This window comes from Lutra lutra, chromosome 14 (assembly GCF_902655055.1).
Source record: "Lutra lutra chromosome 14, mLutLut1.2, whole genome shotgun sequence".
Taxonomy (NCBI): Eukaryota; Metazoa; Chordata; class Mammalia; order Carnivora; family Mustelidae; genus Lutra; species Lutra lutra.
In genome coordinates this window covers 73,811,924-73,829,726 of record NC_062291.1, presented here as the reverse complement: position 1 = coordinate 73,829,726, position 17,803 = coordinate 73,811,924, and the positions used below count along the sequence as shown (strand labels likewise).

Below are 17,803 nucleotides of genomic sequence, written 5' to 3'. Positions count from 1 at the left end.
CAAGCTCTATTACAAAGCTGTCATCATCAAGACAGCATGGTACTGGCACAAAAACAGACACATAGATCAATGGAACAGAATAGAGAGCCCAGAAATGGACCCTCAACTCTATGGTCAACTCATCTTCGACAAAGCAGGAAAGAATGTCCAATGGAACAAAGACAGCCTCTTCAATAAATGGTGTTGGGAAAATTGGACAGCCACATGCAGAAAAATGAAATTGGATCATTTCCTTACACCACACACGAAAATAGACTCAAAATGGATGAAGGATCTCAATGTGAGAAAGGAATCCATCAAAATCCTCGAGGAGAACACAGGCAGCAACCTCTTCGACCTCAGCCGCAGCAACATCTTCCTAGGAACATCACCAAAGGCAAGGGAAGCAAGGGCAAAAATGAACTATTGGGATTTTATCAAGATCAAAAGCTTTTGCACAGCAAAGGAAACAGTGAACAAAACCAAAAGACAACTGACAGAATGGGAGAAGATATTTGCAAATGACATATCAGATAAAGGGCTAGTGTCCAAAATCTATAAAGAACTTAGCAAACTCAACACCCAAAGAACAAATAATCCAATCAAGAAATGGGCAGAGGACATGAACAGACATTTCTGCAAAGAAGACATCCAGATGGCCAACAGACACATGAAAAAGTGCTCCATATCACTCGGCATCAGGGAAATACAAATCAAAACCACCATGAGATATCACCTCACACCAGTCAGAATGGCTAAAATGAACAAGTCAGGAAATGACAGATGCTGGCGAGGATGCGGAGAAAGGGGAACCCTCCTACACTGTTGGTGGGAATGCAAGCTGGTGCAACCACTCTGGAAAACAGCATGGAGGTTCCTCAAAATGTTGAAAATAGAACTACCCTATGACCCTGCAATTGCACTGCTGGGTATTTACCCTAAAGATACAAACATAGTGATCCGAAGGGGCACATGCACCCGAATGTTTATAGCAGCAATGTCTACAATAGCCAAACTATGGAAAGAACCTAGATGTCCATCTACAGACGAATGGATAAAGAAGATGTGGTATATATACACAATGGAATACTATGCAGCCATCAAAAGAAATGAAATCTTGCCATTTGCGACGACGTGGATGGAACTAGAGGGTATCATGCTTAGCGAAATAAGTCAATCGGAGAAAGACAACTATCATATGATCTCCCTGATATGAGGGAGAGGAGATGCAACATGGGGGGTCGAGGGGGTAGGGAAGAGTAAATGAAACAAGATGGGATTGGGAGGGAGACAAACCATAAGTGACTCTTAATCTCACAAAACAAACTGAGGGTTGATGGGGGGAGGGGGTTGGGAGAGGGGGTGGGGTTATGGATATCGGGGAGGGTATGTGCTATGGTGAGTGTTGTGAAGTGTGTAAACCTGGCGATTCGCAGACCTGTACCCCTGGGGATAAAAATATATGTTTATAAAACTGTAAAAAAAAAAAAAAAAGAAAGAAAGAAAGGATGAATCCCCAAGTTTTATAGCAACATGGACGGGACTGGAAGAGATTATGCTGAGTGAAATAAGTCAAGCAGAGAGAGTCAATTATCATATGGTTTCACTTATTTGTGGAGCATAACAAATAGCATGGAGGACAAGGGGATATGGAGAGGAGAAGGGAGTTGAGGGAAATTGGAAGGGGAGGTGAACCATGAGAGACTATGGACTCTGAAAAACGATCTGAGAATTTTGAAGGGGTGGGGGGTGGGAGGTTGGGGGCACCAGGTGGTGGGTATTGTAGAGGGTACGGATTGCATGGAGCACTGGGTGTGGTGCAAAAATAATGAATACTGTTATGCTGAAAAAAATAAAAAATTAAAAAAAAAAAACTTAAAAAAAAATTATAAAATTTCAGGAGAAAAAGTCTTTGTTATCTGGTTTAGGCTAGGATTTCTTAAATATAACATAAAAAACATGGTCCATTAAAAAAAAAGAAACTGATAAATTGGACATGATTAAAACTAAAAACTTCTGTTCGTTGAAAGAATGTTAACAGAATGAAGTAACAAATAATCTGGGAGACAATACTGCAACACACATTTTAGAAGGACTTGTACCCGTAATATATAAAGAACTATCAAAATTTAAAAATCTGGGCAAAGATTGGAACAGATACTTCACCAAAGAAAATATATGAATGCAAACTAAACACATGAAAAGATGGTTAACACCATTAGTTTTTAGGAAAAATAAAATTAAATCAATAAATTACCAGTCACATATCTTAGAATAGCTAAAACCAGAACAACAAGAAAATTGACAATATCAAGTACCGCTGAAGATGGGAGCAAGTAGAATGCTAATATATTATTAATGGAAATGCAAAACTGTACAACCATTTCAGTAAATAATTACTTACAAAAGTAAACGTGCAATTACTACATGACCTAGTTGTCCTACACATAGATACCAGGAGAACATACACCCACAAAAAACCTATATATGAACACTTAGAGTGGTTTAATTAAAAATTGCCCCAAACTGGACAGAGCCCCATAATTCATTAACTAGTGAATGAATAAACAAATTATTATAGCTCCCTTCCATGGAATATATTCAATAATAAAAAAAGAATCAAATGTTCACAGAGATATCAACTTGAGTAATCTCAAATATATTATAAAGCAAATACATACTATATAATTCCATTATATAAAAATTATAGAAAGGCAAAGCTATAATGAGAGAAAAGTGATCAGTTTTCTACAAGTCTGGGTCAGTGAGAGATGATTAATAGCAATGGTATGTAGAGCAACTTTTTGGTTGATGAAATTTTTAATCTTGATTACAGTGGAGATTACATTATTATGTATGACTGCCACAATTCATAAAATTGTGCACTTAAGATGAATGAATTTAATTGTGTGTTAGAGTGCCTGGGTGGCTCAGTCACATATGTAGTCAACACTTGATTTCGACTCCGGTCATGGATCTCAGGGTTGTGAAACTGAGCTCTGGTTAACTCGATATATCTTCCTTCTTTGAACTTCAGAACATCCATACCTATCACAACCAATCTTATTTGGCAGCTATCATAAATTTTTCCATTTGTCTCTATAAGAATGTTTCTTAAGTATGATTATATATATCCCTCACATTTATAATTTCTGATTATATAATTGATACATTAGTTAAATAATGAATAAAACTAACAATTTCCAAACCATTTCTTGAACTTATGCCAACCTAGGTTTAATGACAAAAGAACTGAAGCTTAAAAAACAGGAAAATATAGTTGAAAATTTGTATGATAAATTTCTAAAGCTTATAAAAATTTGGAAAAAAAAACACAAGTAAAAAACAACAACAACAACAATAATAATAACAGGAGGAAGGGAAATAAAATAATATATCCTTTGGGATAATTTCAGAAAAAATTATACAAGGGCATGTATATCAGCACATTTGTAATGATAACACTTCTCAAACCACACACATAAGATAAAACTTCCTCTTTTACTTTAATATCTAGATATCCAGTAGCTTTCCAACCTATTTTGTGCTCAAATGACTCATCTTCTGTGTTCAAAAATGCTAAAACACTTGTGATAAAATTTTACAAACATCAGCATTAGGATTCTGTTCTTTTGTATTTTGTTCTGTTTAAGTTAACCGTTATTAGTAAGGGGATGTACCTTGTCTACTAGGAAATTAGAATTGCAAATTGAAGAATGATTCCTAGCATCATTCTCATAAAAAAAAAATCTAATCTAAATTATGACATCAGTTTGCAGATTGACTTAATAGTAAATTACAAAATCCCATTTACTCAGAAACCGGTAATTTAGATTCAATCTAATTTAATTTAATTTAAGTGGTGATGTATAAGAGTTGATGAGTAGCACTATTGTAGGAGAATACAAAGTACTTATGCTCAATGCACTCTTTTTGTTTTTCAAGTTATTAGCACTGCAGTTATAGTAGTAATTTTTTCCCTTTTTTTATTATCAAGATTCAATTGCTTGGCATTGCAAGTCATAAAGAATAAATGTTACCAAAATAAAATCTCACTTTAGGAACTGATGTCAATCAACTCAGTAGCACGATTACTAGCATTTCAAAAGAAAAAGAATTCATGTTTAATTAATAGATTATTGACGTAGGTTTCATACAACATTGCTACTATATATCTCACAGTCATAGAATTTTTAAGGATATTGGAATGCTAAAGTGGTTGATGATCTATAAAATACTCTATTGAAGAAATGAAAAAAATTTAACACTAGAAGGATTTAAATTGATACAGCCTTCTTAAATATATAAGTTGATCAAATAATATATTAAGATGGCCAAATTAAAGTCTGAATAATTGTGTATAAATAGTCACATACTCAAACTTTCCTACTCTGATAAATGATCTGAAGGAGAAATAATCATTATCTTGATTTCTAAATTGCTACTAGTAAGTATAAGATTTATGATGCTGTAAGAATTAAACTTTTACAATACATATAACTCCGTAACAACTCAGAAAGTAAAGGGAAAAAAATTGGTACAATACTTAGAAAAAAGTAAAATAATAATCCTCAACAAAGATGTTTCATTCCTCAAACACTTTAATAAACATTAAAAAAAATCACTGAGCCAGTGGATTTTGGCAGAAACAATGCTTTCAGAATGAGAGGTCATAATTTGCCCGTTAATTCAGCAATTATCACAATCTTGACCCACCTGCTTTCTTAACACCACAAGAACTGTTTGTTTGTCATATAATTCACCTCTAGTGGTTTGGCTTTTTTTTCTGTTTTTTTTTTTTTTGTTTTGTTTTGTTTTGTTTTTACTATTGAGTTGTATGAGTTCTTCATATATTTGGGATATTAAACCCTTATCAGATACATGATTTGGAAATATGTTCTCCCAATCTGTAGGTTGTCCCTTTATCTTGTTGATGGTTTCTTTTGCAATACAGAAGTTTTTTCTTTGATCTTCAGGGGCCCTGGATGTCAGCTGAGGCACTCAGTTTTGAACAAATGTTTCAGATGTGAAAGTTGCTATGAGAGTAGTTAATGTTCTCACTTAACAACAACAATAAAATGGTTAATTATTTGAAGTAAAGAATGTGTTAACTAACCTTATTTTGGTAAACATTTTTCAATATATAAATCTATCAAAACATTATATAGTACATCTTAAATTTACAGTTATATGTCAGTTATATCACAACAATGTTGAGGAGAAAGCTAAAAAACAAAACAGAATGATCCATTCTCTTTTTGTTTGCAAACAAGGTACAGCTACCTCCAGAATAATGTCGGTTGTTCTGTCTGCCATTGTTCCTAAAGTACTAACGGAATAGGATGACAGCCAGAAAAGAGGACATGAAATGGTTTGGTCAAAAAAGAATGCCTCGAGGGACGCCTGGGTGGCTCAGTTGGTTAAGCAACTGCCTTCGGCTCAGGTCATGATCCCAGCGTCCTGGGATCGAGTCCCGCATCGGGCTCCTTGCTCGTCGGGGAGCCTGCTTCTCCCTCTGCCTCTGCCTGCCATTCTGTCTGCCTGTGCTCGCTCTCTCTCCCTCGCTCTCTCTGACAAATAAATAAATAAAATCTTAAAAAAAAAAAAAAGAATGCCTCGTGTGACAAGGTGAAATCTAAGTCTAACTTATCTCATTTTCTAATCATATGAGAACATTTTAAAATTAAATAATTTTCAGTGTTTTTATTATTTAAATTAAACCCCCCAAAAGAAACTCTTCATAAATCAAACATGCATCAATTATTACATTCTAATAATTAAGTGGTATAAAAATTTCATTGTCTATTCAAAATCTTAAAAGTAAAATCTCAGAGTGTAATTAGAAGATTATTTAATCTTATACCATTAGAGATAGTCAGAAAGCCACATATATCTTCTCTACGATATTATGACTATAATAAAGCCTTTACTCAGTTTTGGAAGTGGAATGCTCACTATTAAGCCTGGCAAACCATTCTTTTGGACATCTTTATTCATTAGAAATTTGGCCTTAAACCACAATATATTTCTCTATAACATCTAACTGACTGATTTTAGTTCTACTTCCTAGGGTTCCATAGAAATTCTACTCCATGTAAAAGTTAAAATTCCTTAAATCTTCTTCATATGATATAATTTCAATCTATAGTTTACCTTTTCTGGATGTATCATAGTTTGTTAATGTCCCTATTACTATGAGGCAACCAGAACTGGACATCTTCTATATGCTTATAGTACAATAAAATCAAGCAGGTTTTTGTGAGCAGATCATAGACTTTATTTTTGGACATGTTAGTTTTTGAAATACCTATTATATATTCAAGTGGGCAGATCAAGAAAATAGCTGGATATGCACATCTAGTGTTTATCAAAAAAGGCCTGGGTTTAGGTATAAGTTTAGAAATAATAGTCTTCTAGTGACCAGAAGCTTTACATCTTAGAAATTTTCAACATCCCTTCCACTGGAGTCATCTGATCCTGGCTGTCCCACATACGCAGTACTTTTCAGAATAGCCAATAGGCCTAGGTCCAAAAATTTGCCCAAGAATTTCAAATTACCTTCAAGAATAGATTTTAAACATATAAGAGAAATTATCAGCATCAGCAATGTGAAAGGAGAATGAGAAAACTCCACTTAGGCTGAGCATTTCACAATGTGTATAAATGTCCAATCACTATGTTGTATAACTAAAACTAATAGGATACAGAATGTCAACTATACTTCAATTATAAATGAATAAGTAAATAACACTTAGAAATAAAGTGGGTGAAATAAAATGTAGAGTAGATGGATATATGAGTAGAACAAATTAGCATGCTGGAAGGCCAGATGGAGGAGGCAAAGGGAGAGAAAAAAGAGAAAATTTAAAAGAAAGGCTAAGAGATATGGGAGAGAGATCTAGAAATGTAGTCTGATATTAATATTAAAATTATTAACATTATTATTAAGAATCTCATAATGGCAAAGAAAAATGGACTGGAAGAAGTACCTGAAAGCACAATGGAGATACATTTCCTTTAATTAAAAAAAAAGATGAGGGGCGCCTGGGTGGCTCAGTGGGTTAAAGCCTCTGCCTTTGGCTCAGGTCATGATCCCAGGGTCCTGGGATCGAACCCCGCATCGGGCTCTCTGCTCCACGGGGAGCCTGCTTCTTCTTCTCTCTCTGCCTGCCTCTCTACCTACTTGTGATCTCTGCCTGTCAAATAAATAAATAAATAAATAATCTTAAAAAAAAAAAAAGATGAATGACTAAAAATCTCACACCTAGACACATAAAAAAAATGAAAGAATATCAAATATGAAACAAAATATTCTGGGGCACCTGGGTGGCTCAGTTGGTTGGACATCTGAATTTTTTATTTTAGCTCAGGTCATGACCTCAGGGCTGTGGGATGGGGCCCAGTGTCCCGCTCCATGCTCAGCACAGAGTCTGCTTGTTCCTATCCCTCTGTTTCTCCCCTCACTCATGCTCTCTCTCTCTCTAAAATAAATAAATAAAATCTTTTAAAAATTCTTAAGGGAGAGAAGACAGGAAGATTCAGAAAGAGAGAATCAGTAATAAGAATTGGAATGATATGGCATTAATTTCAATATTTAAATCTGAGTGGACATCTTATTAAAAAAATTATATAGTCCATAATCTAGCAAGAAATTACAACCTCTTCACATTTGAAGGCCTTTTCAGTTTCAGGTGATTGCTTGTAATGACAATCAAGAGTTTTTCGGTTAAATACTATTAATTATAGCTAACACTAAGCACTTATTATACATTTTGTATGACATGTATTATCTTTTTAATTTCTGAAACTACCTTAAGAGAGTATATTAGGCAGAATTGTAGGATGGCCCACAAGAATCCCAGTCTCTAATGTACACACCCTGTATATTCCTTCCCTTAAATCTGAAAATGATGGAAAAGGTCACTCCCTTGATTAGAAAAAAATGGTGGCTTTCCCCTACAGTTCCTGACATTTAGAAGTTCCCTCTTTCACATTTCAGACCAGAAGTGGAGGGTTTCTTCCGCAACTCACTTTCTCTGAACCACAGCGCTCACTTCTGGGGCTGAGGCTGTCTTGAGTTCAGGTCAGTGAATTCCAGGGAGGGGAAATGGTAATCTCACCAGTTCAGTGGTCTTTAAATTCTAACATTCTTCTTTAATCTACTTATTGATGATTACTTCTCAGAGACCCCAAATGGCTAACTTATACATTAGGTCCAGATATTTTTGGTTATGTTCAGTGGGAGAAAAAGGCTGCTATGTATTTACCCCATCTTACTTCTTATTTGAAATAGGAATGCTTCCAATGACCTGTCCAGTAAATTGCCTTTTATTAGTTTTTATTAAAAGTTCCATGTGTACTTCAGAAGTATGTCAATTCTGTCATTGTATGTTATGTTCTCTCTCCCTCATGCATACGTAAACACACAGTCATGTTATTGTGCTGTGTATATCTTTTATCTCAGGGTTATGATACTAAGATACTTTATTTCTTTTATTCTATTAGCTAATAAGAGTTAAAAGTGGGATAAAATATCTACAATGATTTTGTCTACACACACACACACGCACGCACACACACACACACACACACACAAACGTGCATAAGCAAATGCCATAGACTTCACAGACGTCTTTAAGTAATTCAAGAGGGAAATAGGAAGGTACAAGGATAGTCCAAACAATGCAGAAATTGGAATTGCAGAAAAAGAAGTATTCATGTTACCAGAAAATTACATGGAAAGAAGCTATAGTGGCTAGAAGAACACCTTAATATATTAGTAATTTAAACATGAAATTTGTGATACATTTATATCAAAAAAACTGTAGGGACTATATATTGTCTACTAGGTTGAAATCATTTATATTTCTATTGGAGTAAATTGATTCTTGTCCAACTACTGTTGGATAAGAATCTTTTGCAGTGCTATTATAAAACAAAACTCATTTACATATTTATTAGATCTTTTAGAGGTATAAATACCAATCATTTAAAAACTATACATTATTCCAAATAATAACAAATCAGTCAAAGTTGTACACTCTAGAGAATCAGATAACCCCTTGGGGAATCCACTATACAACACCTAGCATAATTCCGATAAGTTAAACAATAATCACTTTTGCCTATTTCCAAGTTCTGTACAGTCTTTCCCAATCATCTCCTTTCAAATCAGAAGTATCTCCAAAAACTATTCTTGGTCCCCAAAGAGTTGATTTCATGGTGTTTTCACAGCGAGAATAGTTAATCATAATAGTTAAACATAAATACAATCTTCTTGTAGGCTCATCAGCAAATCTAAAGCCTGTTGTTACTAAGCCACTACTAAGTCAAGAAAACTTATTTCTGTAGACCAAAAAACAAAACACCTTCATCAGATATCTATTAGAAAACAGAATATTAAAAAATAATATAATAGCCCCTCCAAATAACTCCATGTTTTGAATTTTCTCATCAGTTCACGGAGTCTTGTGTAATTATTAGTTCACTGGATTGTGAATCAGTATTGTTTCTACAGTAATGTGAAGTTACATACTGCACACATAGAGATTCGGGACTGTGTCATCTTCAGATCCAAGGGATCTACTACCTCTTTATTATTACAAAACATCCCTCTTTAGCTCTAATGCATCTTGCTATAAACTACTTTGTGTGATCAACAGAGCTTTCTTTTCATTAGGTTTATATAGAATATTTTGGGCATACTTTTAATTTCAACCATTTGAATCATTATATTGTTTTGAAGATTTTGTTTATTCATTTGACAGATAAAAAAAGAGAGAGAGAGAGAGCACAAGCAGGGGGAATGGCAGAGGGAGAGAGAGAAGCAGGCTCTCTGCTTCAGGGAGCCAAATGTGGGCTCCATCTCCAGACCCCGAGATCATGACCCAAGCAAAAGGCAGACGCTTAATGACTTAGCCACCCAAGCACCCCTGAATCATTATATTTAAAGTATGCCTCTTTCAAGCAGTTTTTTTTTCAATCCTATATGATAGTTTTGGGCTTTTACTTGATGTACATCATCCACTGAAATTCAATGTGATTAATAATACAGTTCAGTTTAGACTTATGATCTTATGACTTATGACCTTGAACCATCTTTGTTATGCACCTCTTTTTCTCTTTTCATACTTTCTTGTGAGCTCATAAAATATTTTTATTAATCAGTTCAAATCCTTGATCAACTTGTTAGTTCACGCTATCCTTTATTCTTCTCTAGATTTACCCTAGAAATTATAAAAATTAAAACCTCTTAAGATTTGCAACCTTTTGCAATTTCACTGATATTGCTACTTAGACTACGTTAGCTCTGCTTACCCCATTGCTCTTTGCATTATTGTTGTGTTTTTTTTTTTTCCTACACATATTTTAAACTTAATGAGCAGGGATGCCTGGGTGGCTCAGTTAGCTAAGTGTCTGCTTTTGGCTCAGGTCATGATCCCGGGGTCCTAGGATCAAGCCCTGCATTGGGCTTCCTCCTCAGCCAGGAGTCTCTTTCTCCTTCTCCCTCTGCTCCCTCCCCTACCTGTGTACTCTCGCTCTTTTGCTCGCTCGCTCTCTCACAAGTAAATAAATAAAATCTTAGAAAATTTAACTTTGTGAGCTATTTGCAATTTTTAAATTTTTTTTTAAAGATTTATTTATTTGAGAGAGTGTGGGGGGAGGGGCAGAGAGGGAGGGAAAAAGAGAATCCTCAAGCAGACTCCCCACTGCGCAGGGAGTGATGCAGGTGATGCAGAGCTCTATCCCAGGATGTGGAGATCACGACCTGACCTGACACCAAGAGCTGGCCACTTAACTGACTGAGCCACTCAGGCGTTCCAGTCTATTTTTTCTACTCAGTATTCATTTAAGTTGGCCTATTCTGTTATTCTTCACTTACTAGCATATTTGTATGTTTATATCTGAGACCATTTTCCTTTGGCCTAAGCTCCTCTCTGTGGTACTTCTTTTGTCACCCACCTAGTGCGAGTAAAATCCTTCAGATTTTGACTGAAAATGCCTTTTTTTTTTTAACCTTGAATTGAAAAATATTTTTGTTGTTTATAGCTGGCAGATATTTTCGTTCAGTGCATTAAGATGTCATTCATTGGGGCGCCTGGGTGGCTCAGCGGGTTAAGCCGCTGCCTTCGGCTCAGGTCATGGTCCCAGGGTTCTGGGATCGAGCCCCGCATCAGGCTCTCTGCTCAGCGGGGAGCCTGCTTCTTCCTCTCTCTCTGCCTGCCTCTCTGCCTGCTTGTGATCTCTCTCTGTCAAATAAATAAATAAAATCTTAAAAAAAAAAAAAAAAAAAAGATGTCATTCATTTTCTCCTGGCTAAGGGTTTCTATTGTGAAGTCACCTGTCAGCACTGGAGCAATTAGACTAGTCTGACCATGAACTACTCAGAGATGGGAGGAGAAAGTGGAAATATGCAAGTCCTCTAAATTCTAGGCTTAAAACTTACACACCCTACCTTGCCTCATTAACTAACAAAAGCAGGACAACTATCTAAACCCAAAGCCAAGGATGAGAAAATATACTCTACAACTTTAATCCAAGAAACTGTAAAATCTTATAAAATAAAACAGAGCGATTCCCAGCAAAGGTAATCCCAGACAATACTGCAATCTACCACAACTACATTCTAATTTCTCTCTTCCTCTGGTCTAATCTGTGAAACCCATTCATGGAGAAACTAATTCTGCTGATTTTATTTTTAATCCCTTTATCCATTTGATTATTCTTACAAAAGATTATATTCCTTTAATGAAATTTTCATTTTTGTGAACCTTTTTTTCCTGAAGATTAATCACAGATATTTTGGAATTGATAAAATCTTGTTTACCATGGGGATCTTTTTCTGTAGTCTTTTCTCTTTCCTCTTGGATTTGATCTTTTATTCCCATTCCTCCTAATGACTGCGAACTTGTAATTCTTTATGTGACACTATGTATCAAAAATGGCAGATGCAGTGGATTTTAGTTTCTTCCAGAAAGATTCTTCTATTTTTCAGAAAAGTAAAGAAGGACTGATCATCTTGATCAAATCTGGGAATGAAATAATTTGAGGCTATCTGTTGTGACCCGACTTAGGGAACACAGCACTTAAGGAGACACAAGTGAAAGCTTAGAGCATCTGCCAGGGTCTCTTCTCCTTGGCAGGAAGATCGGATTTGCAAGCCAATTTTCATCTCCCTAGCACCGTGAGTAGCAGCTGTTCTTTGGCTATTGCCCACATTCCTTCAATATTCATATTCCAGTGTACAATAGGATCTTCACACCAGGTAAATGCATTTGTAACAGACCTTTCTCTGGCCATGCAATTATGTTCAGCTCATATATACAAGTGGCAAAAAGGTACAGCAAATTGTGGTGTAAAATACCATTAACTCTTCCTCATAGAAAAGTGGACCAAAATCCTAATAGATATTTACATTTGATTCAGTTTGTCCTTTTTGAAACATCAACTCCTTGACCTTTATGCAGAATAATTTTTAACTGAACATTTTATTGACATAATTTATAGATTCACATGTTATAAAAATACAAAGACAGCCCTTCTACACTTTGCCCAGTTTACCCCAAAAGTAATATTTTCCAAAACTATAATATAACACTCCAGAAATTAATATTCATCTTACCCATATTTCCCTAATTATAGTTGTACTTATTTATGTGTGCATTTTATCTCATGTGTAGGTTCCTATATCCATCACCAGTCAACATACTGAATAGTTCCAATACTAACAAGGATTTTTGGAGATGTCATGTAAAGTTCACATCTACCTCTCTCCTATCCCTGTTTCACCTCACCCACCATGCTCCCTAATCCTAGGCATCATTAACTTGCTCTCCATTTCTAAAATTATATCATTTTAAATTATTAACTAAATGGTATCATACAATGCGTCACTTACTGAGACTGGCTTCTTTTTACTCAGTATAATTTCTAAAAGATTCACCTAGAGCATTATATGAGTCAATAGTTTGTTCCTTTTTATTGCTGAGAAGTATTACATGGTATGTAGGTACCACAGTTTGACTATTCCACTGCTCAATGATGACTGCAGTTTTTGGCTGTTACAAACAAAGGTGTTGTGAACATCTGTGTACAGGTATATAAACACAAGTTTTCATTTCTCTGGGATAAATGTCCAAGAATAAAACGGCTGTAGTTTGATAATTTCGTATTAAGTTTTATAAGACACTAATGCATTATCTACTTGAGTAGTTCTACCATCTTATAGTGCTGTAAGAAATGTATGAGTGATATAGTTTCTCCATATCCTTGAATGCATTTAGTACATTATTATTTACCCATTTGATTAAGTGTGTAGTGATATTTAATTATGGTTTTTACTCTTCGTTTCCCTGATAATGATTTTGAACCCCTCTTAATATGCTCACTTGGCAATTTTAGATCACTGCTTCATGTCTTTGTGAATTTTCTAATCACCATATTTGGTTTCTTAAAGGCTGTATATTAAGAGCTCTTCATATATTTTATATACTAGTCTTTTCTTGGAAATATGATTTATTAATATTTTCTCCCAGTGTATAGCTTATATTCTAATTTGATATGGGCTCTTGAAAGGCAAGTTTATAATAGTGATGAAATGCCAGTCAAATATATTTTTGTGGCTCTATTTCTGGGTTCTCCATTCTGTTCCACTGAATTATATGTCTGTTTTTCCACCAATCCTATATTCTCCTGATTGCTGTACTTATATAGTAAGACAATATAAAATATATATATATCAATATAAATATATATTGATATATATATATCAATATAAAAAAGAGTAATTCTTCTTGGTTTAGTTTTCTCTAAAACTAAACTAAACTAAAGCTAATATGATTTGATTTCTGTCAAATCATATTAGCTATTCTAGGGCTTGTTCCTTTCCATATAAATTTTAGAAGAAGCTTGCCTATATCTATAAAATATCTTCCTGGGATACTGATAGGAATTGGATTACACCTATAGGTCAATTTGGAAAGAACTGGTGTAGTTCTTTATGATAAGTCTTTCAACCCATAAATATGGTCTGTATTTCCATTTATTTAGATCTTCCTATATATCTTTCATCATCATTTTATAATTTTCAGCATGCAGATCATGTATATGTTTTATTAAATGTATACTTAATTTCATTTTCTTTAGAGCAACTATAAATACTATCATGTTTTTAATTTCAATTTTCACATGTTCACTGACAGTGTATAGAGATATACTACTAAAATGTTCTCTTTATCAAGTTGAGAAAATTCCTCTCTATTCTTAACTTACTGAGATTTCTTTTTTTCTTTTTTTTTTTTTCAGATTCTTTTCATTAAGAGCAACCTGTTACAACACAGGCCAGCAGGTTCATCAGAGAAATCAAGGGAAAAAGAAATAATGAAAGCTTAGGTGGGGTTGAGGAAAAATAACAACTAGCTCCAAAACTACTCAGACTTTAACTGGATCAGAAATATGGAGCAATTTATGCCCTGGGGGCACTGTTGAACACAACACAGCAATCAGTGGCAAATTAGGACAGGCTAGCACGTTGTCATACCATATGTAGGAGAGATCTTAACAGAGAGATCATGGAGTAAGACACTCAAAGAGAAAAACGTAAAAACCACTGTTATCTCATGGTGACTATGCCCATGCAAAGGCAACACCCTTTGGAGAGTAAGGCCACAGGTTTCCCACTGCAGAATAAATAGACTTTACTAAAATAGTCTAGCCAACTCAAATAAACAAGCAAACAACAAAGGAAAATCAATAACCAAGGCTGGCATAATAAATACCCTAATATGTACAGTTTTCAACAAAAACAATAAAATACAAAACATGCAAAGAAACAGAATAGCGTAACCCATCCACAGAATAAAAAAACAGGTGACAAAGACTGTGAGAGGGCTCAGATATTGGATTTAATGAAAACATCAAAGGAGCTATTATAAATATGTTCAAATAGCTAAAGGAAGCCATGCTAAAAGAAAAAGAAAAAAAAAAAGATGTGATAATAATCTTTCATGAAATAAAGACTATCAACAGATAGAAATTTTAAAGAAAGAATCAAATGGAAATTCTAAAGTTAAAAATAATTGAAATGAAAATTTCATTATCAAAGCACAACAGATTTAACCCTAAAGAAGAGTTCTCAAACATGTAGCTCAATAGATATTGTGCAATCTTAAGTACAAAGAGAAAAAAAATGAAGGAGACTGAACAGAACCTCAGAAAAATGTGTAATATTATTAAGTACACCAACACAAGAATGCTAGAGTTGCCAAATAGACAGGAGACAGAAAGTAGCACAAAAAAAAAAAAAAAAAACTTGAAGAATAATGGTGGAAACTTCCCAAATTTGATGAAATACATTAATCAATATATCTGAGAAGTTCAATAAACTCCACATAGGATAAACACCAAGAGAATCTAAACAGGAAATAACACATTAAAAGTTTTGAAAGACAAAGACAAAAATATTGAAAGCAGCAAGAGAAAAATGAGTTAGAATATGCAAGCGATATCAGCGATATCAATGAGGTTAGTATCTGACTTTATATCCAAAGCAATGGAGGCCAGAAGGCAGTGGGATGTCAAGTTCAGAATACTTAAAGGAAAAAAATTGTATATCTCATCAACCATTTTTTTTTTTTAAACAAAGGCAAAGTAGACATTCCATATATTTGAAAACTTGGAGAAGGTGTTGCTAGCAGACTCATCTTACGAGAATACTAAAATAATTTCTTCGGGTTAAAAGAAATTGACCCCCGCTGGCGATTCAAATGAAAAAAAAGAAAAAAAATTACCAGTAAAGGTAATTATGTAAGTAGGTATGTATAAAATATAGATGCATATTTCTTCTTTCTTCTCTTAAATGATTTAAAAAGGAATTATATAAGACTATGTATATAACTATAATGTTAGGCCTATAACACATAGAAATGTAATTTACTTGAGAATAAAAGCAAATGGGAAAAAATGTGTATTGGAGTAAGAAAATGATATCAGATCATAATTCGAATCCACAAGAAGAAAAAAAGAAAACCAGAAATGACGAATAAAGAGATTAATACAAGAATCTCTGTAAACATACACTTGTTCTCCTTTCATTTCTCAGCTTATTTAATAGACATAAAATTATATAAAGTAGTTATTTTAACAGTATATTGGGTTTGTAACATATATGTATGATATAATGTTTGATAATTATAGAACAAAAGGAGGGACTATGGACTAGAGCTCTCTAACAGTACAATTTCTATCCCTCCCTGGACTTAGGTAACTTTGAATCTGAGGTAGATTCTGGTAAGTTAGCATATAAATGGTAAGCCCTAAAAAAAAAACACTTGAAAATTAAAAAATTACTGAAAAAGGAATTAAAATTCTTAAAGGATTTAAAATGCTTAAAATTCTTAAGGAATTAAAATGCTACACTAGAAAATACTGATGCAAAAGAAAGCAGTAAAGGAACAGGAACAAAAATGATACGAGATATACAAGAAACAATAAATGGAATGGTAGACATAAATTCAACTATATCAGAGTCTTAAATATCAGTGAACTAAAAATCCAATTGAAAGGCAGAGATTGTGAGACTGGATTTAAAAAAAACAAAAACAAAACAAACCCAGACTCCAACTACATGCTGTCTACATGAAACACAGCCTACATCAGAAAATACAAAAGGCTGAAAGTAAAAAAAAAATTTTTTTAAATTTAAAAAATAACATTACCAAATAAGAAATTTTTTTTAAATAAGAAAAGATATATCATGCAAAAAGCAATCACAAGGAAGCTGAATAGATATACTAAATAACAGACAAACAGCAAAGAAATATCCTATTATATGGCTTATGAAAGAGAGAACTTCTGTGTGGGAAAATATTCCAAGAATTATTTTACATACCACACACAATGCATTCTAAATCACTATAGCACATCTCTTCTGACACTGGTCTCCATTATAATCAAAAACTATTATATGAAATACAGAAGAATAAATATTTCCCAAATTTCAATTTGATAGAGACTTTCATAATGGTATTCTGAAAATCAGAACAAAGGTGAAAGTATACCAGAGACTTTATAATCTTCAACGTTCTAGTTTAAAGGAAAGGACTGCCAAAGAATCCTTCATTAAATATTTAATAAAAATAGGCTATAGTAAGTGTGGTGGCCTGAATTAATATTCAGCAAATATGTACTCCCTTTTCCCTTGAGTGCAATATATTTTCCCACTCATGTATATCAGGCATAGCCATCTGACTTGCTTTGGCCAATGTAGTATATGGATGGAGATTCGAATGTTTCCGCACTGTTTGTCTTATCTTTTGTGATCCACTAGTAGAAGACCATTTCCTGGATAACAACTACCTCTTTGTCTGGGCACCAGAATGATCGTACATGGAGCAGACACAAACCCAAGCCATAGGGCTAAACTAACTCTGGCTGACCTGCACCTTGAATCAGAGCCATCCAGAGGAGCTACACCTAAATCAAATGAACTGCAGTGGACCTACAGACTCAGAAGCATGAGACAAAACGGTTATTACAAGATCAAAAAGAAAGAGCAGTAAAAATTAAGTGAAAAGGAGAAAAGCATAACAAAGAGCACAGATGAAAGCTTAGCAGAAAGAAAAGGCAATAATACTTTGAAAGAATTGAAGGAAATGTAGTATTACTAGATTGTGGAACTCAGAGGAAAGTGTGCTAAGAAATGTGACTAAAGAAATCTAGGTCACTAGATTCTGTAGCACCATACGGGCCATTTTAGGCAGTTTGAGCTTGATCGCAGGGTTAAGAGATGCTTTGGAAGGTTTAAAGAATAGGTGTAAACTAACTT

The 17,803-nt window shown here is 34.2% G+C and overlaps 1 protein-coding gene across 6 annotated transcripts in view; it reads right to left on the bottom strand.

The window, feature by feature from the left end:
- ATRNL1 (attractin like 1) overlaps window positions 1–17,803 on the bottom strand; it is an 817,982-nt gene that overhangs the window by 467,197 nt on the left and 332,982 nt on the right. The window contains exon 25 of one of the 6 annotated variants that reach the window (XM_047702614.1): window positions 3,473–5,039. The exons of the other annotated variants lie outside the window; for them this stretch is intronic. Coding sequence (XP_047558570.1) covers window positions 5,037–5,039 — 3 coding nt within the window. The 3' untranslated portion in view covers window positions 3,473–5,036. Of the gene's footprint in view, window positions 1–3,472; window positions 5,040–17,803 lie in introns of those variants that run through there. 6 annotated transcript variants of the gene reach the window in all.